We start from the raw sequence: 23,875 nt of genomic DNA on the forward strand, positions 1-23,875 counted from the left end.
ATCGCAGCAGTGAAGACGAGGGTCCATCCAAGACGCCCCCACCGCACTGGGCTCCCCTGAAGGGTCCAGCACAGCACTACTCTCATCGCGCCCCCTTTCTTCCGGATCCCAGTTCGGCCAGCTCTCGCAGGGGACGAAGGCAACGGCGTCAAGGCCTGCAATGCGCAGGCGCACACCGTCCGCCGAAGGAAGCCCGATACGCCCCTTCAGAGCCGCCGTACGGCTGTAGGACGAACGGTGGGCGGGGGTTGTCCTTCCGCGGCTCCCGTAGTACGCGAGCGGACATGGCGGAGTATTCCTGTGTCAAAAAGACCAAGCTGGTTCTTAAGGGGACGAAATCAAAAAAGTGAGAATTTTCCTCTAGTTTGGGTTTCCCCAATGGGCGGGATGAGGCTGGGTTTCTCCCCTTTCCTGAGGGCTCGGAGCTCGACACGTTCTAGCCTCGGAACCTGTTTCCAGTGCTGTGGCGGATGTCATAACTGTAGAGTGCCTCTGAGCTAGTGCAGAGTGCCTTTCCTTCACCGCTCAGTAATCACAGTTAGATCCTCCACCGCACGTTTGGATGATTATAGGGGGGCGCTGCTTATGGGCGGAATGTGCGTTCCTTGAGCCCCAGTGCTTTTCTTGTGAGAAATTAAGATGTGCTCTTTAAGGACACAAGGAGAGCCCTGCAGAAAGCTCGTGAGCCAGGCATAAAGGGGCGGTTTCGCCGGTAGTCGATGGTATGCTGCTTCAATATCTGGAGGTTCCGTTTAGCTCCATCACGAGTGCTCCTTAAATCGGCCTCCCCAGCCTGGTGCCCTCCATATGTTCTGGACTACAATTCCCCGCATTCCTGACCGTTGACTATTCTGCCTGGAGGTGATGGTAGCTGAAGGCCAAAACATCTGGAGGGTGCCAGGTTGGGGAAGGCTGCCTTAAATCATTCATAACTAGATTGGCTAGCAAGAGGTTACCCTGGTTTTTGCATAAACTACCCCTTAATGCAAATGAAAAGATCTTGGTTACTCATGTTCTCCTGTACCCTTTTCTCCATTAAACTATGCAGACCTGAAGTGGTCTAATTGTCTGAGTATAAATAGTTGCTCAAATTCATCTTGAGCCTTTATGATCAGCTGGGCACATCCAGTATGCACATCTTTCCCCGCATAACATGCTTTTCCATCTTGGTAATAACTTCCTGTACTACTTTGCCCATCTGTATATAGTCACAGTTCATGCTTACTACCTGTTTTCTGCACCTCCTGTTTGTACACAAGGCTGAACACAATCCCTTTTTTACCATCTGTGTTTTTTCTCTGTGTTCTTCATCTTGGTTCTGGTTTCCATGTTACATTCTGGTGGTATTTTTCTGGAAGTGGGAATCTGCACTCATCTGTATATGTAGGGGGAAATGTAAAGTGGAAGCATGTAGATCTTGCCTGTAATCACCTCTGTGACTGATACTGTAAATTGAATTTCGATAACCACAGAGCTTTCAGAGTGGGTAGGATATGTGGACCCCAAGAATTTATTTAGTAATTTATTGTATGTCTATACCACCTTTCTGAAGCAAGCCAAAGTGGTTTACAAAAATATCAGAAAATTTTTAAAAAAACTGTAATCAAATGAAAACATAGTAAAACATTATAAACAGCATAAAAGCCATAACAGCAATTTAAACAGCCAAGTTAAAATGATGTGTCTTGACCCCCTTCTTGAATGGAGAGAGAGTAGGGACTAATCGTAACTCCAGAGTTAGTGTATTCCAGAGTTTGGGAGCAACACAAGAGAAAGCCTTTTCTCATGTGCCTGACAAGAGGGCCTCCGCAAGAGAGTGTGTCTTGAGAAGGGCCTCCCCTGCTGATCTTAATAACTGAGCTGGTTCATACTGAGATAGGCAGTCGCTCAGACAACCAGGCCCTAAGCCATTTAATCCACAATCTTATGTATAGATTCAGACAGGAAAAGTCCTGGCTGGGGAATGCTAGGAGTTGTAGGACTTTTTTTCTGTCTAAACATGCATAGGATTGCACCCTTAGTGTATTAAAGGTTAAACCAGCTCCTTGAGTTGAACCCAGAAAACAATTGGCAGCCAATGCAGATCGTTCAGTATTGTGGTGTGATCACAATACCGTGCACCAGTTAACAGCCTAGCTGCGACGTTTTGCACCAATTGAAACTTCCAAGCACTCTTCAAGGGCTGCCCCATGTGGAGTGCACTGCAATAGTCTATCCACGATGTGACCAAGGCCTGAATAACTGTTGCCTTGGAATTATGATTCACATACAGATTTCAGGAGCAATTCATGAATGTTGCCCCTCCATGTGTACATGGAGCAGCCATTTCAGCAAATCACTGCCAGAATATAACCTGGAGATGCACAGTATCTTTCCCTAACATACTTTTCTCTGTGTCTTACTGGCTGGATTCATGGGGGCATATAAATTTCAGAGTGAGAAGATCACAAAGGCAAAAATTAGGTATCTGTGCCACAGGTTCAGAAATTGAAATCAATTAGCACTGCAAGCAGGAATTTTCCTTGGACATGCCTTTTCTCTCTGATGCCCTTGAATGTTACTGCGTGTGATTTAAGAAACGGTATGCATAATCAATGAGCTGTTTTAGATTATGTATTGTATTGTGTGTGTAGAGTCTGTTCATTTATGCTTTTGTGTCCTTTTTCAGTAAGAAGAAAAACAAAGATAAAAAAAGGAAAAGAGAAGAGAATGTTGAGGATCAGCTGGATATTGTTGGTAAGCTGACATTTCCATGGAAGTGGAAGAGTAAGGAATTGCCAAAGAACAGCAATTATTTGGAAAGTGGAGGGTGTTTCTTAGGGTTACAGAGCTAAGACCTGTTAGTTTTTAAATAAAACAGATATTACAATTTTGACTGGGACAGACACCCCAGTCTTAAATGTTTATGCCAGTCCGTCTGCATCCTAAACAGGCATAATACATTAAGTATGCTTGCTCTAGCTTAGCTCATAGTAAGAGAATAAACTTCCCTTCCCCCACACTATCACCACCACCAGTGTTGATGGCTGGGGGGCATTAGGACTGTGCATTTTGGGCTCTCCACCAGGGACATGGCCTTCGCTGTGGTGACCTCATTACTCCTGGGCAGGCGGAAAGCTTCTGCCAGCAGAAAGCCCCAAGATGGGGTGCTCAGGAGTGGGGTAGGGAGAAGCAGTCTTTGGATCTGCTGGATCCAAAACCACGCCATTCCCCAGATGGGCCTGTTCCAGGCCCATCAGGTACACAAGCCCTTAGGCTAGTGTAGCTAATTCCTCCCACACACACACACACAAATGCTGTCAATGAGGGGACGGGGGAATTATGACTGCACAGAACAGCTGTGCTGAAACGCCCAGCAAAACCTCACCCACCCTTTCTGCCCTTACTGGCACAAGCTGACAGAGCTTGGCTTATTGTGGGCGATTCACAGCTCCACTCCTACCTAGCCCTCCTTAGGACTGTTCTGCCATGGCTGGACATGATAATATTCAGCATTTAAGTAGCACTCTCAAGCATTCAGAACACTTCATGTACATTATTTTGTAGTAATAGTTACAACAATCCTGGAAGATAGGTCAATATTATCTGCTTTTTCTTCACAAGCACTATACAATATTCATTCATTCATTCATTCATTTACAGTATTTATATACTGCTCCACATCAAAGATCTCAGAGCGGAGAACAGCAAGATAAAAGAATAAGAGAGTGATCCTATGGCCGCTAGACAGCAGCTAGATGGCAATAGGATATGCTGTTTTCTGGGAACCGACCTCAGAGCCCTTACTCCGAGGTCAGTTCCTAGAAAACCGACTTCCCCCATGTCCGCACTGCCTCGGAGGCAGCACGGAGAAGCCCCATCCTCCGCGCTCGGAAGAGGAGCATGGAGCGGCTGAAAAGGAGCAGGGTGGAGAGAGCGGATCTGCCTGTACGACACATCCTATGTGTCATACAGCAGCCTGCTCTCTTGCTCCCCCTCGCCCCATGGCTAGACAGCCGAAAACAGCTGTCTAGCAGAAAAAGAAGGGCGGGAGAGGCATAGAGGGAACGATCCCCTCTGTGCTTCTCCTGCCCTGCTTTGATAGGTGGTCGCCTCCAGGTTTGGAGGCAGCTGCCTATCTAGATAGGATTGTGCCCTAAATACATCAATACAGATACAATTTATTCTGAACATTGAGATTTTGGCTTTTTTAAAAGGAGTGTACATATCTTTATTTATTAATTGCTTTTATATCTCACACCTCCATCAAGAAGCTCAGGGTGGCATACTCCTCTTTTGTCCTCATAGTAACCCTGAGGTAGGTTAGACTGAGAGATTATGATTTCCCCAAAGTACCTAGTGCGCTTCATGGGCAAATGGGGATCTGAACCTGAGTCTCTCCAGTCCTAGTCCAACACTCTAACCACTATATCATGATTTCATGTTGTTTCTCAGTTGTGCTCTTATTACTATAAGCTAAAGACATGGACTATTAATTACAAGGTGTTACTAGTGCTCGAAGCAGCCCCAGGTCTTCAGCTGAGCATGATGGAAGCATCAGTCTGATTCACTGTGATTCCTGATGCCACAAGGCATAACGTGTGCTCATGTTGTAACTGAATACGTGGTCAAAATCTTTTCAGGTGTCTCATTGCTTTATGCGTACCCTCAAGCATTAGCTTTTACTAAGTAGTTTCAAGACACGAGCCTCGCCCTTTCCAAACCGAAGATTATAGAGTGATCCTTTCAACAATTTCATGTGTTTGTCACTGACAATTTGTAAGGCTGTTGATTAAACAACTGTCACTGTTCATTATGTTTTTCAGTGTTTTCATTAAAATAAAATGTTTGACTAAAAGTTGTTTGAATGTTTGGTATCTCTAAAGCTTTCCCAGTAAGCAGTTACTGTCATTTATATATTGTGAATCAGACAGCCCAAGTGTTCTTTTTTTTCTTCTTGTTTCCTCTTGTATGTTAGAAGGCTGGTGGACAGTAACAAATTTTGGCGACATCACAGGAACAGTAGCAATAGAGATGGGTCTTGGAACCTATGTCAATGCACTTGACAATGGCCTTTTTACTCTTGGAGCCCCACATAAAGGTTGGTATTGGTGAAAATGGAAACAAATTTTCTCACTTTGGGGATTGGTAAGCGTTATTTATTTATGTTTTTATTTATGTTTTTAATCTGCCCAATAACAGACATAAAATACTTCTTAGAGCAGTCCTCCCCAACCTGGTTCTCTTCAAATGTTTTGGATTACAGCTCCCATCAGCTGTAGACAGCATGGCCAATAGTCAGGAATGATGGGTATTATAGTCCAAAGTACCTGGAAGGCACCAGGTTGGGGAAGGCTGTCTTAAAGCATTCTGTATTGTCCTGTGATGCTAACTGTGTTGTAACCGAGTTTTGCCAATTAGTACAAAAGAGATTCTAGACAGCTGCCTGCATGTACCTATCTTAGTCACTTGTGGAAGGCTAATAGCATGAAAGAAATGACGAAGCACGTCTTTTCTGTTCAACAATGTATATGTAATCAGTCTTTGGATAAATGATGCTGACCATATTTTTTAGTCATCAATTTGTGGTGATGTACCTCTGTTAGATTTTAGACTGTACACGTTAGCCTTTTGAGCTCTAATAGCTGGGTGCAAAATCTGTGTTCTTTTGGTATTGCATGTCTCATAAAGCCTACCCGCTACTATATAAATGGTTGATTACCTATTTCACTATGGAATATAGAGATGATGATGATGTTGATGATGATTTACATTTCTATACCACCCAATAGCCGAAGCTCTCTGGACGGGTTACAAAGATTAAAAATACAATAGAACGAGCAACAACAACAGCAATAATAGCACATCCATTTTACTGCTGATTTGAGATTTGCACAACTTTCCCATTCAGATTATAATGTACCAGCCAAAGGCAGAGATATTTAAAAAGCAGGGCTAAAAAAGTCATATTATTTTCAAAATGCCCTGGAAGAAAGGGAGAAGCTTTTTTTAAAGTTTCCGTTATACACAGAACAGAATCAGCGTATCAGAACTTCTGGTCATTTCAAGAGCATCTCCCCATGTTGAGACATATTCAGAAAAACTGCTCACCATGCAAAAATGACAGGTAGGAGTCGTGTTACAACGGTGCTATCATGTCTAAAGTGAATGTGAGAATCCAGTCTTACTCCCAAGGAAATGTGTTATAGAAACTGGAAGCACTGTGGTTGCATGTACATAATTGGCTGCCATTCTAGTTCATTACAAACTAGAGCACTATGTTCATGCTGATCGCTGAATTCATGGCAAAACATCCATCCTCTTGCTGCCACATGACCACACATTAGGACTTGTGACATTCCCTTGCTTGGTCCATTTCCAAAAAGCTTCTGAGGATGTGGTGAATCAGCATAGTGATGATCTGTGCTTGTGGTGAATCAGGCAACTGCTTCACTGTAAACATAGCTTGTAACAAGCCAGAAAAGATGGATAAATTACTCCATATTTGACAACTGGGTCTCACAACATTTTAGTATTTGGGAAGTGGAATATCTACACATTTATGAATCTGTGGAAGTAATGAGGAACAATACCTGTCTCTTTATAGTAAGAGCTGAACATCCTTCACTTAAGTACAGGAAACCATTAGCCCAAGTGTATGTGGTGAGAGTAACAAAATAAACAATGGAAAAAGGTAATAATGTTCCCAGTGTCGTGTGTACATTCTTTGAGCCTTGCGCATCAGAAATTGTTCACAAGATTCTTCAGCCTTAGCTTCAATATTGTCTTAATATCTTTTTAATACATTCAGATGAAGGCCCTATTCCCCCTGAACAATTTACTGCTGTCAAGCTGTCAGATACAAGGTAATTACTCTACTGGACTTAATAGTATTATTCAGGCTTTTTAGGTTTCTGTTTACAAGGATGTTTGAAATGGATTATATCACCTCAGATCTGCTTTCTAATCATTGTTCTCCCCTGTTAAACTGGCATATATATATACCTATATTGAGCACAAAGAGTTCCTGAGCATGTACAGCTGAACATGCATAGAAGCTTTCCACACAATTGGGAGCCTTGAGAAGGTATTATTGATTTTGCCCATCTAGCAGATGCTGCAGGGAGTGGGAGGGAAGGAGGCTGGGGATGGCTGGGGAGAGCTCCTATTCCACATGCCTGCGCCGCCCCCAGGCCTGCCCCCTTTCACTCCCTACGCACTCGCATTTACAAGCTTGTGGCAGCCGCCAGTACAGTTCTCTCCACGCTGGCTGTGAGAGGGCGGGGAAGGAGTGCGGTTATGTCCCCCAGATGCTATCTAGGGGCCGTAGGATTGCTCTCTTGGAAGCCCTTTTTAGACCTTCAGTCTCAATGTACAAAGACCTCAAGAGGCATTGGCATGTGATGTGGGGTTTGCATGAGCACTCGTAGCCTTTACACAACTTTAGTCCAGCCATCTTCAGGTAAACATTTGTACAAGGCCCTTTTCCCATTGAAATGGGGGTCTTTTCGCTGGATTGCCCCCATATTCATACAGCCAACAGCTTCAATTCCCAGCACTGATCACATCTTTTTCTTGTTATTTCTTATTTTACTGTCATGTTGTAACACACATTGGTTCTACTTAAGTTGGAGAAAGGTGGGATAGAAATAGAATGAATAAAATCATAGTGCTTTCCCACCATGATGTTGCTTTAACCTAGGCCAGTTTTTTAAAAGCATCTTACCTTCAAGGAACCTTTCTCACATTGACCTCTCTGCCAAAGAACCCCAGTATGTCTGCCATGGAATCCCTTTGTGTTCCAGAACATTCTGGGCCATGTTGTAGGGTGTACAGTGAGTTCACATGAATCTGGACGTTGCTGTCTCGCTGAGCGAACTGCGATTGCACACTCCCCCTGCACCTACCCATGCCGGAGGAGGCTGGAAGTGATGGACTTCCAGCTGTCTTTCAATGACATTTGTTCCCAATTACTGGTTTTCTCCTTGGTAAGCTTCTCTTACTCCTGGTAAGCATCTAATGGTCCCCAGAGTTCCCTGGATAATAGCTGAAACTATGGGTGTAACATAGGTTTGAAGACATCAATTCCAGTAAAAAACTGATCAGTTACTAATGCCATTACTACTACTTCTTTTTCCTTTAAGAATTGCATTGAAATCAGGGTATGGCAAATACCTTGGCATTAATTCAGAAGGGCTGGTTATTGGACGTTCTGATGCAATAGGTTCGAGGGAGCAGTGGGAGCCAGTGTTTGAAGAGGCAAGTGTCCTAAAATGTTCAGCAGTCATTCTTAATGCACAGTATGATTATTTTTTTTCAATTTTAGCTCCTCCTCATTGGGGGGCGGGGGGTGAACCACAGCTCGGTGGTAGAGGACATGCTTCGCAAGCACAAGGACCAAGGTTCAATCCCTACCATCTCCAGTTAAATAGGATCAGTGGTGGAAAGACCCCTGCCTGAGACCCTCGAGTGCCTCTGCCAGTCAGAGTAGACAATAATGGGCTAGATCAGAGGTGAGGAACCTGCCTTGCAGGCCAAATGCAGACCTCTAGACGCTCCCCAAGTCACACCTCCTCACCTGCCATGCTCCAGGTTATTGATATTGTTTATCCAGCAGTATAGTGTGATGAACCAGTGTGGTGTAGTGGTTAGCGTGTCAGACTGGGACTCGAGAGATCCAGGTTCTAATCCTCACTCGGCCATGAAGTTCACTGGGTGATTTTGAGCTGGTCACTGAGCCCAACCTTCCTAGCAGTATTGTTGTGAGGATAAAATGGAGATGAGGAGGAGGACCATGTAAACTGTATTGGGTTCCTTGCAAGATGGGGGAAAGGCGGGATATAAATGTAGTCGTCATCATCTTCCCACTCCGTCCCCCAACTACAAAGCTAATGGAGAGAACCTTATACAAGTTGGGGAAGGATAATGCCTGCATGTAGATATCTTTTTTTGTTGTTGCATTCCAAACAAAGGTAAAAAGCACATCTATAATGCTGCCCACTGGCCACACCCACTTTTGGCTCTGGCCGTGTCCCCTGCTGGAACGTGCAGCACGACAGGTTTCGTCCATGGTAATGTGGACTTCAACAGAAAAAAGTTTTCCGGCGCTAGTGGGACAAAGTAGTCTTGTCTATATGACAGCTTCCTATAGGCTTATCTCTGGAGGGAAATGCTTGAATTGAGACCAAATTACAGTGATGGAACATGCACCATAAGGCCATAACAAAATTTCCAGAGTGGCTGTTCTGTTCAGACAGACAAACCATGCCCTTGAAAATCATTTCCACCTTGTTAAATATAAAGCTGATGCTAATCTGCAAATACAGGGTGTGGAAGAACACCCTTCACTGGGCCATCCCAGTGATACTAACACTAAGATGTGGAAGATACCCCACTCTCACCCGCTGCCACCATAAATCTACATTTGTTTGCTATACCCCTTTTACCTCAGGTACCTGGTCATTAGGGGTGAGACAAACAGATCAGAGGTATAAGTATAGTAAACAAAGATGAAATATTTTATTACAGAGAATTAAAACAGTAAAGTTGATACTTTATTATTGCTGTTGGTTTAAAAACAGGGCTTTTATGTTTTACTATTACCACATTTTCCAATGCCAAAGTTGTGACACTCCTAAAATGACAAAGAGGGATAGTTGTGTATTTAAAATCAACACACATGAGTTCAATTTTTAAATTGAAATTAATGAGTTTTGATTGAAGTGGGGTTGTCGGGTTTGAAATTTCATTCTTGCACAATTGAAATAATCTAGGATAAAAATCATAAAATATTTTCGTTGGAGCGTAATCATAGTATTGCTAATTTGGCTTGATTTTCTTTTCCTGCAGGGGAAAATGGCTCTCTTAGCAGCAAACAGCTGCTTTATCAGCTGTAATGAAGAAGGCGATATAGTAGCCAAAAGCAAAACTGCAGGAAATGAGGAAATGATTAAGGTAGGACCCGAAACTGCAGTTCTTATATCGGTCTATATGAATATTTTAAGGAAAAAGGCAGAACAGTGTAGTGCACCTCCATGTAGAATTTCTTCAGCAGCTGTCATGGGCAAAAGTATTGGGTGATGAACAAATAAATTGTCTAATCCAGAGGTGGGCAGAAGCCCCTGCCATCACGGCCAATGGTCAGGAATGCTGGAAGTTAAGGCCAACACATCTGGAGATCTGCTTTCTGCCCATTCCTGGTCTACTCTAGCCTTCCCCAACCTCTGTCCATCATCTCTGACCATTGGCCATCCTCGGGTTGATGGGAGTTGCAGGCCAAAACATCTGCAGGCCAGCAGGTTGGGGAAAGTTGACTAATTGGATGTCTTGGAGCATCTGTTTTGACCAGTATGCATCTCAGTTCTGAATACTTCTCTGAGCAATTTTAGCTGAATTAAAGGCAAAGGCGAGGAGGCAAAGCATTTTGGGGGTTAAACTAATTGAAGCTGCCGTTAAAGGTGCTTCTGGGTTTGTGTCACACACTGTGGACTTCAACTCGCACAGTGGAACTTCCCCTTCCACTCCTCTCTCCTGTACCCCCCTGAAATCTCCTCCAAAGGATTCCCCAGCCATCTAAAGCAGATGTGTGTGGGGGGAGGGGGCTTGCAGGGGAAGAGGAATCTGTTCCACCAGTAGTGTTTCCATTGGCCATTGGATTTCACCCTCTGTCTGTGTTGTAGAGTGCGCCTCCCTCCTCCTAGGAAACTAGATGCTAGCTAGAAGGGTTTAATCCTAGCTGCATTCATATACTGTAAACTCCATTTCTTCCTCCTCCCATGGGAGTCCTTCCATATGCAAGCCCTGTCTCCATGCATACCCCACCTGTCATTAGTGGGCAGTTTGCTAGCATGATAGAAATATGATACTACTTCACTTTGTATTTGCAAAGGCTGTACAATGAGATGTCGGCGTAGGTCAGTTGCTTACTGATGTGACTGTTGCATTCTCATGCCCAGTGACACTGAAAACAACACTTGGGAAAAAATCTGTCACCAAGAGAAAAATTGAGAGGTTTTGTGACTTCAGGGCATCCGTTTCTAAATACACAACTTTTCTGGTTTCTTTTTCCTTTACATTTAGATCCGAACATGTGCTGAAAGAGAAGCCAAGCAAAAAGATGACATTCCAGAAGAAGACAAAGGAAATGTTAAGCAATGTGAAATCAACTACGTGTATGTAGCAAGGGCTTTTTGGCTATCTGTAAAAATTAAAGCAAGACAAGTGGGTTGTATTGGAGCACAAATGGCTCCTAGTTTCCCTATTAGAAAACCTTCAAGGGCTTTGGGTCCTGATGCCTGAATGAACTTGACTTCATATAAAGCCAAATAAACTTGACTTCATATGCTGCTAGTGCTCATTAACCATCCACCCTTTCTCCCCCTCCCATACCCCTTTGATTCTTTGATGGAAATTTAAATCCCTGGTATATGCTAGTATTGTTTATAGTGGGACCTGTAACAACAGCAGGGTTTCCTCACCTGTTCAGGATTGCTGCCAGCCATGCTGTTCTCCAAGATACTATAAGCTGTAGGGGGCTCAAGCAGACCAGTTCACGATTTACTCCCCCACCCCCTGATTTTCCATTTTTCTTTTCCAGCTAACACTTAACATTCTGTACTTCCCAGAGGCCACTGAGAATGCAGAGTCCAAAAAATTGGATTGCTTTATTGGTGTGGGGAGAGGTGTCCTCCTTTTTTAAATGCTTTGTACTTCGGCATACCTCACAGTCCACCCTAGCATACTGAGACCTCCCTTTTGTTTCTCGGTGGCCCTTTTTGGGGTGGACTCCAATCCTGTCGACACTCCACTCAAATTTGCTGTTACAGGGCACAATTATAACATTCCATTCAAACTTATATCCTATGATTTCCTTTCCAGGAAGAAGTTTCAGAGTTTTCAAGACCGTAAACTCAAAGTAAGCCAAGAAGACAGTAAGGCTCTGAAAAAAGCTAGGAAAGAAGGCACTTTTCATGAGGCCCTGTTGGACAGGTACTCTTCCCATTCAGATACAATGTCAATTGACAATCCAAGGTTCTGAGTAACAATGCTAGCAATAACTAGATGGTAGGCTCATTTTTGCAATTGTTTATTGATGGTAAGCCTCTTGTTCTCTCTTCTCCTGCTGCACCCAAAACCTGTCTAAATGAAATTTTGTGAGAATTGCGTCTGTCCAAAGTAGTGCACTTCACTCTATGAGGCTATTGGACAATGACTTTGCATTCTCCGTTTTTTACAAATAGAGGCACAGTCCATCCCTGCAGAAGCACAACCCCACATGAGGAGTGATCACAATGGAGCCCAAGGGGAGCCTTCATTCCTCGTTCACTCCTGGCATGTACTAAGTTCATATAATTTCCCCACCAGAGCCCTGGGCTGCAGACCAAGGGCTGGGTGGTCATGCAGTGTATTGGCCTCACATTTCAGGCATTTGCTGGCATGCTGAGGGAGAGAAGGGGGTGCCATTAAGTCCTGTGAGAAACCTTCCATGGTTGCATGGGGCCGGATCATGCCCAAAATTCAGACACTTGTTTTCAAGTGCAGATTTTATTTTTTGTACTCGCTTCAGTGACTAGTCTTTGGTCAGGCTGCCTTCACCCTCACCCCATTCATAGCTTCAGCATTTAGTGAAGGCTGCTCTGGATTTAGCAGTGTTGACAGTCTTTAAACACTGCTTACCACCATATTATGAAAAGGAACACTATACCACACATTTGCTCATCTGTCTCAGCTGCTTACTATGGCGAGGCAAGCTGTGCAGCGCGCTTAGTAAACAAACATACAAACAGCGCATTCTACGGGCTCGTTGAGAAATATATGTGTATATTGGTTGATGTCTCTGAGGTTTGTTTACAACAAGGGGTGGGGAACAGTTTCAGGAAGGGTGTCGTATGACACACACACCATTCATCCCTCTGCTGGCTGGATGACAGCAGGAGGGGAGCAGCACACAGGGAAATCACAGATCAGAGATAACAGGGGCAGGACTTGGAGACCAAGTCCCCCCCTCACCCCGGAGGAATTCAAGGAGGCTCCATAATCCGGTTGGAGAACCTCTGTGGGTTGGGTCTTTGGTTTGCCTAAAACCAAAGGGCTTGTAAACCTACTCGAGTATTACGTCTGCTTCATTGACTGTTGCATTAGATAGATATTTTAATCCATCCTTTTTTTTCCTTGTCTTATAGGAGAGCAAAATTGAAAGCTGATAGGTATTGCAAATAGTCAGAACAGCAGCTGGCCTTTTCCTGTCTCTTTTCATCCTTCATTGGTAGTTCTTTGTGTGAATTCTTTTGAATAAAACATTTTTGTTGGAGTAAATTTTAATTGCTCTAAGACTTTGTTTTTGTTTTCTTTTGGAAGTAAAGTGTTTGTGTTAATATGGTCAACATTTCCATCCCTATTTCTATTTGAATCCATATTGTGATCACCCCTGGTTTTACCATAAGCTGAAGTAATTATGCTCAAGTTTGAGGAAGTGTGTAAACTCAACACATAGTGAGATAACAGAATCACTCTTGCCTGGTTCACATTATATCTCACATGTGGAATTACCTACTGGTAATAACATGTGTAGACCCAATCACACACAATCCTTGTCTCTCAAAGGGCGGGGGGGGTGAAAATTTGGGCCCTTCCAAGTTACTTCTAATGCATGGAAACCACCAAAAGATCCAGGTTCTAGTCCCCACTCGGCCATGGAAGCTCACTGGGTGACTTTGGGCCAGTCACAGACTCTCAGCCCGGCCTACCTCACAGGGTTGTTGTTGTGAGGATAAAATGGAGAGGAGGAGGAGAATGTAAGCCACGTTGGGTTCCTTGCAAGAGGAAAAAAGGTGGGATATAAATGCAATAAATAAAATAATAAATAATAATAAGTGTAAAGTGATGCATGTTGGGGCGAAAAATCCCAACTTCACATATATATGCTGATGGGACCTGAGTTAGCAGTGACTGACCAAGAGATCTTGGGGTTGCGGTGGACGGCTCGATGAAAATGTCAACCTAGTGTGTGGCTGCTGTAAAAAAGGCAAATTCTATGTTAGGCATAATTAGGAAAGGAACTGAGAATAAAACTACCAATATTATATTGCCCTTGTACAAATCCGTGGTGCAGCCACACTTGGAATACTGTGTACAGCTCTGGTCACCACACATCAAAAAGGATATTGTAGAGTTGGAAAAGGTCAACGAAAATGATCAACTCCCCTATGAGGAAAGAATACAACAGTTGGGGCTGTTTAGCTTAGAAAAAGGGAGAGTAAAGGGAGACATCATAGAAGTGTACAAAATGATGCATGGTGTGGAGAAAGGGAATAGGGAGACATTTTTCTCCCTAATAATACTAGAACCCAAGGTCATCCCATGGAGCTAAATGGTGGGAGCTTCAGAAGAGATAAAATTAAGTATTAAACAGCACATACTTAAACTATGGAATTTGCTACCACACGATGAAGTGATGGCCATCAACCTGGATGGCTTTAAAAGGGGATTAAACAAATTCATGGAGGATAAGGCTATCAATGGCTACTAGTCATGGTGACAATATATTCCCTCCAGTACTGGAGGCAGTATGTTGGGGAACATAAGCAGGAGAGGACTAGTGCATTCATATCCTGCTTGTGGGCTTGCCATAGACATCTGGGTGGCCATTGTGGGAACAGGATGCTGGACTAGATAGGCCTTTGGTCTGATTCGGCCTGGCTCTTATGTTCTTAAACAACTGTAATCCTGCGTGATCCTGCACGTTGATTGTATACATTTTCCCTCGATGAATTTCCCTCTTGCCAATTGTAGGATCCAAAACTGAGAGAAATAACCTGGAATCCAAAGCACTTACTCCAGGGGCCACATATTACACACGTGGGACTGCTCCATAGTAAGCAGGCTCTAAATTGCAACCTGAGTAACATACAAATCATTGCAGTTAGAGTAGAATAGCGGATCAACAGTGCAATTCTGTGCTTGTTTACTCAGAAGTAAGTACCACTCTTCACCAGGGCTTGCTATCATGTAACAATGTTTTAAATTATCTGAAAGCTAGTTTAATAGGGTTACAGAGTGCCTTTCAATATACAGGTTGATTGTGTTAAAAATACTTTTGTGTTCCTTCTAACACATAGATTGAAGAAAATTCCCCTCAAGAATTGGTATATATTTCCTTGTGTCAACAGAGGGCCCACATTCTCTGTAGTGTCAGTCCTGGGGCCTGTCTTCATGGGTGATTTGCTTTGGATTGGGACCGTTTGGAGGTCCTTTGGGGCATATGATGTCGTGGCCAGTCCGCAGCCGCCCTGGCGTTTACCTGTGGAAAAGCTGCATTTTTGCAGAGTACTTTTACTCTCTTGTTTTTCTTTAATTCAGTTCCCCTGCACTTCAGCTGCTGTGTGCCCATCCCTCCACTTTAGATTTGGGATGATCAGGGTGTTCGTTGGGGTGTGTCTTTCACATGGCCGTGCCCTGGGTAACCTAGGTAACTGAAGTAACTTGCCTTCCTTTCCAACACATCAAAGCCCTAGAGCGCTCTTCCATGCCTTCAAAATCACACTGTACTTCCTTTTCACCAGTGGGATTAACTAGCCTCCATTTCCCAGCCTGTCCCCATTGAGAGATATGATTATATGCTTCTCTGATGCTTGTGTTACTTTGCTGCATCTCTGCACGGAGAGAAAGGGTGGCTGGAGTTGCCTCCATCTGCTAGCGCTGCTGCCTCTGCTGGCCACGTCCTCTCCTCCCTCTCCTGCATTCTTTAGTTTTCATTGTATCACCATATCGATACAGCAAAATACAGGGGCTGCAGGCTCCCGCTCTTGGCCGCCCCCTCTCGCTAGATTGTTGTTGTTGTTCAGTCGTTCAGTCGTGTCCAACTCTTCATGACCCCATGGACCATAGCACGCCAGGCCTTCCTGTCCTGCGCTCTCTCCCGGAGCGTGCTCAAGTTCATATTCATTGCATCCGTGATGCTATCTAGCCATCTCATCCTCTGCCGTCCCCTTCTCCTTTTGCCTTCAGTCTTTCCCAGCATCAGGGTCTTTTCCAGGGAGTTTTCTCTTCGCATTAGGTGGCCAAAATATTGGAGCTTCAGCTTCAGTATCTGTCCTTCCAATGAGCACTCAGGGTTGATTTCCTTTAGGATGGACTGATTTGACCTCCTTGCAGTCCAGGGGACTCATAAGAGTCTTCTCCAGCACCACAGTTCGAAAGCATCAATTCTTCGGCGCTCAGCCTTCCTTATAGTCCAGCTCTCACAGCCATACATTACTACTGGGAAAACCATAGCTTTGATTAGACGGACCTTTGTCGGCAAGGTGATGTCTCTGCTTCTTACTATGCTATCTAGGTTTGCCATAGCTTTCCTCCCAAGGAGCAAGCGTCTTTTAATTTCATGGCTACAGTCACCGTCTGCGGTGATCTTGGAGCCCAAGAAAGTAAAATCTGTCACTGCTTCCATTTCTTCCCCTTCTATATGCCAGGAAGTGATGGGGCCAGATGCCATGATCTTTGTTTTTTTAATGTTGAGTTTCAAACCAGCTTTTGCACTCTCCTCTTTCACCCTCAACAAGAGGCTCTTTAGATCCTCTTCACTTTCTGCCATTAGGGTGGTATCATCTGCATATCGGAGGTTGTTGATAATTCTCCCAGCAATCTTAATTCTGACCTGTGATTCATCCAACCCAGCGTTTCTCATGATGTACTCTGCATATAAGTTAAATAAGCGGGGTGACAATATGCAGCCTTGTCGTACTCCTTTCCCAATTTTGAACCACTCGGTTGTTCCATGTCTGGTTCTTACTGTTGCTTCTTGACCCTCGTACAGGTTTCTCAGGAGACAGGTAAGGTGGTCTGGTACTCCCATCACTTTAAGAATTTGCCACAGTTTGTTGTGATCCACACAATCAAAGGCTTTAGCATAGTCAATGAAGCAGAAATAAACGTTTTTCTGGAATTCTCTTGCTTTCTCCATGATCCAGCGAACGTTGGCGATTTGATCTCTAGTTCCTCTGCCTCTTCGAAACCCAGCTTGTACTTCCAGTAGTTCTCGGTTTGCATACTGCTGAAGTCTAGCTTGTAGGATTTTGAGCATCACCTTGCTGGCATGTGAAATGAGCGCAATTGTGCAGTAGTTTGAACACTCTTTGGCGTTGCCCTTCTTTGGAATTGGAATGTAAACTGACCTTTTCCAGTCTTATGGCCATTGTTGAGTGTTCCAAATTTGTTGGCATATTGAATGCAGCACTCTAACATCATCATGTTTTAGGATTTTAAATAGCTCAGCTGGAATAATGTCATCTCCGCTAGCTTTGTTGTTACTAATGCTTCCTAAGGCCCACGTTCCCTTGAGATCTCTGATTTTCTTGAAGAGATCTCTAGTCTTTCCCATTCTGTTGTTTTCCTCGATTTCTTTGCATTGTTCATTTAAGAAGGCCTTCTTGTCTCTCCTTGCTATTTTCTGGAACTCTGCATTCAGTTGGATATATCTTCCCCTTTCTCCCTTGCTTTTTGCTTCCCTTCTTTCTTCAGCTACTTGTAAAGCCTCATCAGACAGCCACTTGGCTTTCTTGCATTTCTTTTTCTTTGGGATGGATTTCGTTGCTGCCTCCTGAACAATGTTACGGACCTCCGTCCATAGTTCCTCAGGCACTCTGTCTATCAGGTCTAATCCCTTAAATCTATTCCTCACCTCCACTGTATATTCATAAGGGATATGATTTCGGTCATACCTGAATGGTTTAGTGGTTTTCCCTACGTTCTTCAATTTAAGCCGAAATTTTGCAACAAGAAGCTCATGATCTGAGCCACAGTCAGCTCCAGGTCTTGTTTTTACTGACTGTATAGAGCTTCTCCATCTTTGAGTGCAAAGGACATAATCAATCTGATTTCGATATTGACTATCTGGTGATGTCCATGTGTAGAGTCGCCTCTTGTGCTGTTGGAAAAGAGTGTTTGCTATGATCAGCATGTTCTCGTGGCAAAACTCTATTAGCTTTTGTCCTGCTTCATCTTGTACACCAAGGCCATGCCTGCCTGTTATCCCGGTGATTTCTTGACTTCCTACTTTAGCATTCCAATCCCCTATGATGAAGACGACATCTTTTTTTGGTGTTAGTTCTAGAAGGTGTTGTAGGTCTTCATAGAACTGATCAACCTCAGCTTCTTTAGCCTCAGTGGTTGGGGCATAGACTTGAATTACTGTGATGTTGAATGGTTTGCCTTGGATTCGTACTGAGATCATTCTATCGTTTTTGAGATTGTACCCCAGTACTGCTTTTCCCACCCTTTTGTTGACTATGAGTGCTACTCCATTTCTTCTAAGGGATTCTTGCCCACAGTAGTAGATATGATGGTCACCTGAATTAAATTCACCCATGCCTGTCCATTTTAGTTCGCTGATTCCCAAGATGTCGATGTTCAATCTTGCCATCTCATGTTTGAGCACCTCCAGCTTACCTTGATTCATTGATCTGACATTCCAGGTTCCTAAACAATATTGTTCTTTACAGCATTGGATTTTCTTTTCACCACCAGACACATCCACAGCTGAGTGTCCTTTCGGCTTTGGCCCAGCCGCTTCACTCTTTCTGACGCTACTTGGAAATACCCTCTGCTCTTCCCCAGTAGTATATTGGACACCTTCCAACCTGAGGGTCTCATCTTCCGGCATCATATCTTTTAGCCTTGTGATACATTTCATGGGGTTTTCTTGGCAAGAATACTGGAGTGGGTTGCCATTTCCTTCTCCAGTGGACCACATTTTGTCAGAACTCTCTGCCATGACCTGTCCGTCTTGGGTGGCCCTGCACAGCATAGCTTATGGCTTCACTGAGTTATGCAAGCCCCTTCGCCACAACAAGGCAGTGATCCATGAAGGGGCTCTCTAGATAGGTAGTACCTGAAACAGTGCGACTCTGGTTTTCTCAGTGGGAAAAACATTACAGATTCTCAATGGGAAATCAGGCAACAGAGGCTGCAGGCTGAAAATGGGTGAAGCAGCTAGATCGCTATATTTTCTCCGTGGAAGTGCACAACTGGGGTTTTATGACTGGGCAACACAGGGTGCAGACCGTCAATGGGTGATGTGGCTAGATCCCTGTATTTACTCCCGAGAAAGGGAGTGGGAGCTCTAACTTCCAGACAGCTGGCTGGAATGGGGCAAAATTGCATTGGTGGGGTGTTCTCATGGGGAGCCTTCAGATGCTGTCAGGGATAATAATGTGGTAGCTGGGGAGGGGGGATCCTGGACAGGGGTGGGAAACAAGCCCCTCTCATAGGTTGAGCAGCATCTACCGGGTTAAGGACTTTCAATTCTACTCCCCCCTTCCAACCCAGAAGTATGGTCCTTTCAAGTGCTTTGTGACCCGTGAAAAGCAGATTTTTAAGGTACAGTACACTTGGCTTTTCTTGCTTTGTGTGTCCCTGATGGACCAAAGTTGATTCTATGAAAATCTGAATAATACTCCAACATGCTTTTCATTCCATTATCATGAAGATCCCCCCTGGTCTCCACATCATGCAAAAAGAGGTGGTAAAATAGACAACCATTTTAGAGAGCAAATGAAAGTAACATCTTTAAAACATTCCACAAGGTCCTTTTGAAGACTCCTAGAGGCCAGGGGGCTGAATGTTCATTTGATCTCCTCCTTCCTCCCATGTACCGTGTGTCAATGTAATTCCCCCCCTCACCTCGGGGGGAACCCCCTAAATCCTGCCAGGTGACAGGCACTCCAGGATTACTATTAATTCAGAGATAGCTAATCTGGTGCCTTCCAGAGGTTTTGGAGAACAACTCCTATAATCCCTCACCATCCTGCCTGAGGCTTATAAGAATTGTAGTCCAAAATATCTGGAGGGCACCAGATTGCCTACTCCTGCATCAATTTAAGCATGTCCATCTTTCTTTCTTGGTTCTTCCTCTTTCTCCGCCATGCATTCTGTCTTGCAAATGGTATAGATGCCTGAATGTGACTTTCAGCCTTACACAGGCAACCCCAAGGAACATCCTCAGGCCTGGTGAGCCTTGCGACTTGTCAGGAAGAGACAAGTATTTTGTCATCGATGAGGTTTCATTTGGCCCTGATCTTCATGTTGCTGCAGTCGGCAGGAGCAGAGCCAGCCCTACCATCAGACAGAGTGAGATGGCTGCCTCAGGGATGCTGGGAGGCAGGAAACAGCAGTGGTGTTAGCACTGTGTGTGCCATGCAACTTGCCCTGTGCCCCCTAAGCTAGTCTGAGACCCTCAGGTGTGGTGGAGGATGCTGTCCCATCTCTAATTTTGAAGTCAAATTCAATGGCCAATCTCCAGCTTTTGTGCATGGAATAGGAGGCATGCACCATCTTGTCCTTTGCCTAAGGCGGCAAAGCATCTTTGCCCTGCTCTGAACAGGAGTGGTGACTGTCAGGTCATCTGTTGGGGGAAGAGAGTGCCCGGAATCAGATCTCTTAAACAGGGAAAGGAATATAGCTTGGTGCTGGAATGGATGTTTTGCATGGAGGAAACGTCAAGTTCAATCCCAGGTATCTCCAATCCAAAGGAGCAGGTAGCTGCTGATGTGAAGAATATGTGCCTGAGACCCTGGAGAGTTGCTCAGAGTAGTCAATACTAGCCTACATGGACTAATAGTCTGTTTCCATATAAGGCACTTTCCTTTTTTCCTAATTGGAGGAGAAAACTATCAGTGGCTACTGGTCTTGATGGCTATGTGCTACCTCCAGTCCAGAGGCGTATGTACGCCAGTTGCTGGAGAACATGGGTGGGAGGGTGCTGTTGCGCTGTGTCCTGCTTGTGGGTTCCTGGTCGACAGCTGGTTGGCCACTGTGTGAACAGAATGCTGGACTAGATGGACCTTTGGTCTGATCCAGCAGGGCTCTTCTTATGTTCTTATCTTTGCAAATTCCATCTAGTGGGGGATGTGACTTTTTCTGTCTGATTCAGACCTAATAACCGGCAGAAGGTGCTTTATGTGCAAATGACTTTGGAGTGTCAGTTAAAGAAATCTTTGGCAATTAAGTAGCAACTGAATAAAACTAGAGGATTGAATCCAGACAAAGTTGGCTACATATATTCCCACTGAAACCACTGTGAAAATTAGTTGTGACTAACTTACATCCTGTTGATTTCAATGGGACCTTCATATAACTAAGTTAGTCTGGATCCAACTGATCAGTTTTGCTGATTGAAGCAAAAAGAACATTGTTTTTAAATTATATGTGCAGTTATTATCTCAGCAGAGGCATTTCCTCCTGAATGTGAGGAATTTCTTTCAAAGAACCACCCAAAGTTTTTCAAAATACTTATATTTAAAAATAATTGATGTTTAAAATCATTGCCCAATTTAAGTGAGAGTGGTTTAAATCCCAAATGGTTTTTAATCAACTAACCTAAGCAATTAACCAGCTAAATGCTGGAGCTTTAAACTGCAACACTGAACACATTTATTAGGGTGTAAGTCCTACTGAACAAAATGGGACTTATTTTTGAGCAGATATGCATAAGGTTGCACAGTTGGAATATTTCCTTAGAAGCAAGGGATTGCGGGGGGTAGGGCAAAGTGTCAACACATTTCATGAAAGTTGAAGGCACACTGTGCTCTGAAGACTCAGGGCACAATCCTAGACTCAAGATCTGCAGCCTAAGGAGCTATAGGATTTGGCATAAGTCTGCTACACAGGCAGAACTTGAGACATGCCACCAGTACAAAAGATACTCTGGCAGAGCAGTATTTTTTGAGCTCTGTGTTGTTCCTTCCCCTCCCATTGTGATATCAGCATATCTCGCCACAACCAATTATGATGATAATAATGATGAAAGTGTAGGATTAATCTGTCAGCCATGTGGCACAATGCTTAGTGGGTTGAACACTCTTTGCAGCAAATCATGTTTGTGTCAACAGAATACCTGCATAAGATAACTTGTATTAATGTTCTTTCGTAAGTGAAGGTGGGTTATACCTCAACTAGGGTATGAAGGCTAATCCTTGATTCAAATATCCTGTTAGCAATTGGTCTGATGAAACTGGAAATACTGTATAATTTAGGCAATTCTTAAGATTTCTTCTACAAGTGCTTAAGTACAGTTGCCTAGCTTCATAGTACTCCACCACAGGAGATTATACCTTTCAATCTGTAAAATGAGTAAATAGCAGGGCTGTACTTGGCTTTAAAAAAAGGCAGAAGAGTTATACATCATTTTAAACAAGATGAGAGAAATGGGTTGTGACTTCCCACCTCCCTGTGTTAAGATCTGATAGCCAGAAAATGAAAAGTGGTTTATATTTAATTGTGGTTGAAAGGAATTTTAAAAGTGTTTCCTTGTGGTCATTTTGGTGAAAAGGACTTCCTTTTGTAGTGAACAAAGCATGCTTCTATTATTTTAATGATCAAGACAGGATTTTGTTACCACCTGGGTTACAAATCCATCTGAAGAACGCTAAATTTTTATGCTGCCCTTGAGCACACAGTAAAATCGCCAGTGTAATTAAGGTTCTAAAATATTTATTATAGGACTGGGGATTTACAATTACCCTTTAAAAGGAGATGGAGGAGAAGAAAACGGCAAACATACCCATACTATGAATATGTCTTGTTTTATTTCCCTCAAGGCCTGGTCCTCCCATCAGAAATATTTTCCTGCTGTGCTAGCCCTACTTTGCAACTACAGCATTTCAGTGCTGAGTACGTCTAGTTGACACTGAAATATAGAAACAGACAAAAACAAGACAGATGGAGCTAAGCCATGCATTTAGTAGAACAGCACAAGCCTTAAAACTGTGTGGAACTTAATTGTGCCCATGGAAAGGATAGACCACAGTAGATTGACCCATTATAACATGGGTCATAGTGCCTCATGTGCCATAAATGGAAGAATCTGTGCTTGTAACAAGGTGTTGACAATATCTGCTTGCTCCAGGAATAGCAGTGTGATGGTGGAGAAGTCTTCTTTTATGTGCTTGATGTTAATCTTTTTTTTCCTTGCCAGGGTAGGTAAGTGATGTTGGTGAAGGAATAATGTCGGGCCAGGGCTAGCTCACACCATTTTGCTTCCTGAGGTGACGGGAAAGATGGCGCCCACTCCCCTTTCCATGTACAGAAGCCAGCTGGTCTGGCAGTTGAATCTTACTTCAATGCTGGCATTGAGGTAGTGCATTCCACCACATCTGAGGCAGTAGGCTAGTTGGGGGGGGGGGGCGGCAGGACAGGTTGTGTGGCCTACACAGCTCTGTCTCAAACAAAGGAATCGCTGGGAGTTCAGAAAGCTGACACAGCTGATCCTCCCAGCATCTGCTGCCTGAGGCGGCGATTGCCTCACTCTGCCTAATTTCTCTGCAAGATATGCTCAGCCTAATTCCTTTTTCTCTTAGGATGAGGGAACACCAGCACACCCATGACCTAATACGGCATTGTTGGTCTTATTGATTAATTATTATTTATATGTATGCTGTTTTTCCATCAGATGGTGGCAGAAGTGGCTAACAAAACATGAAACCAACATCAATAAATTTAACAAGACAAAAATATAATACGAACAATGACTACAAATGCAGTCATAGCGCCAAAGCATAATAACAGTAACAATGAATCTCAGTTTACCTAAAGCAACCATGTAAAATAATACAAATGAAATAATCTAATCCAGCAAGTTAAAACCAATTAGGATCAAGACTAAAGCATAGCAGAAATAAAATGCAATCTGTACAAGGACCACTAGGTCTCCATTCCACCCTAAGAAGGCAGTGTGCACAGCAGTGCCAGACACTTGTTTGAGCACAGAGAGAAAATCTGCAAGACAGAAGAAGTGCAGCAGTGGTACAGGGGACCTGTCAAGGCAGGGTTATAAATAGCTACTTCTCTACTTGAGAGGCGCCAATAAGATTGTCTCCAGAGTATCAGGAAAATTCATGTTTGTAAA

The 23,875-nt window shown here is 43.8% G+C and overlaps 1 protein-coding gene across 2 annotated transcripts; it reads left to right on the top strand.

Moving 5' to 3' along the window:
* The first annotated feature begins 258 nt into the window (after window positions 1-258).
* On the top strand, window positions 259-13,299 carry FRG1 (FSHD region gene 1). 2 transcript variants are annotated; one of them, XM_084856631.1, is made up of 10 exons: window positions 259-346; window positions 2,669-2,736; window positions 4,958-5,080; window positions 6,791-6,845; window positions 8,124-8,238; window positions 9,829-9,933; window positions 11,059-11,150; window positions 11,857-11,967; window positions 12,219-12,309; window positions 13,161-13,299. In XM_084856631.1, the coding sequence occupies exons 1-9, from the start codon at window positions 285-287 to the stop codon at window positions 12,262-12,264; spliced, it is 777 nt and encodes a 258-aa protein (XP_084712757.1). In that variant the 5' UTR covers window positions 259-284; the 3' UTR covers window positions 12,265-12,309; window positions 13,161-13,299. The 2 variants fall into 2 exon arrangements, with proteins under 2 accessions (XP_084712757.1, XP_084712758.1); XM_084856632.1 differs by lacking the exon at window positions 12,219-12,309.
* The last annotated feature ends 10,576 nt before the right edge of the window (window positions 13,300-23,875 follow it).

The sequence above is a fragment of the Heloderma suspectum genome, chromosome 5 (genome assembly GCF_057233095.1).
Source record: "Heloderma suspectum isolate Gila_16-S chromosome 5, 16-S_ref, whole genome shotgun sequence".
Classification (NCBI taxonomy): Eukaryota; Metazoa; Chordata; class Lepidosauria; order Squamata; family Helodermatidae; genus Heloderma; species Heloderma suspectum.

Bases quoted from the DNA above. Each gene is read 5' to 3' on its own strand.
- FRG1 (XM_084856631.1), top strand. From the start codon at position 285: ATGGCGGAGTATTCCTGTGTCAAAAAGACCAAGCTGGTTCTTAAGGGG. The intron at 2,737-4,957 runs GTAAGCTGACAT...CTTGTATGTTAG, and splicing joins GGATCAGCTGGATATTGTTG to AAGGCTGGTGGACAGTAACA. The intron at 11,151-11,856 runs GTATGTAGCAAG...TTTCCTTTCCAG, and splicing joins CAATGTGAAATCAACTACGT to GAAGAAGTTTCAGAGTTTTC.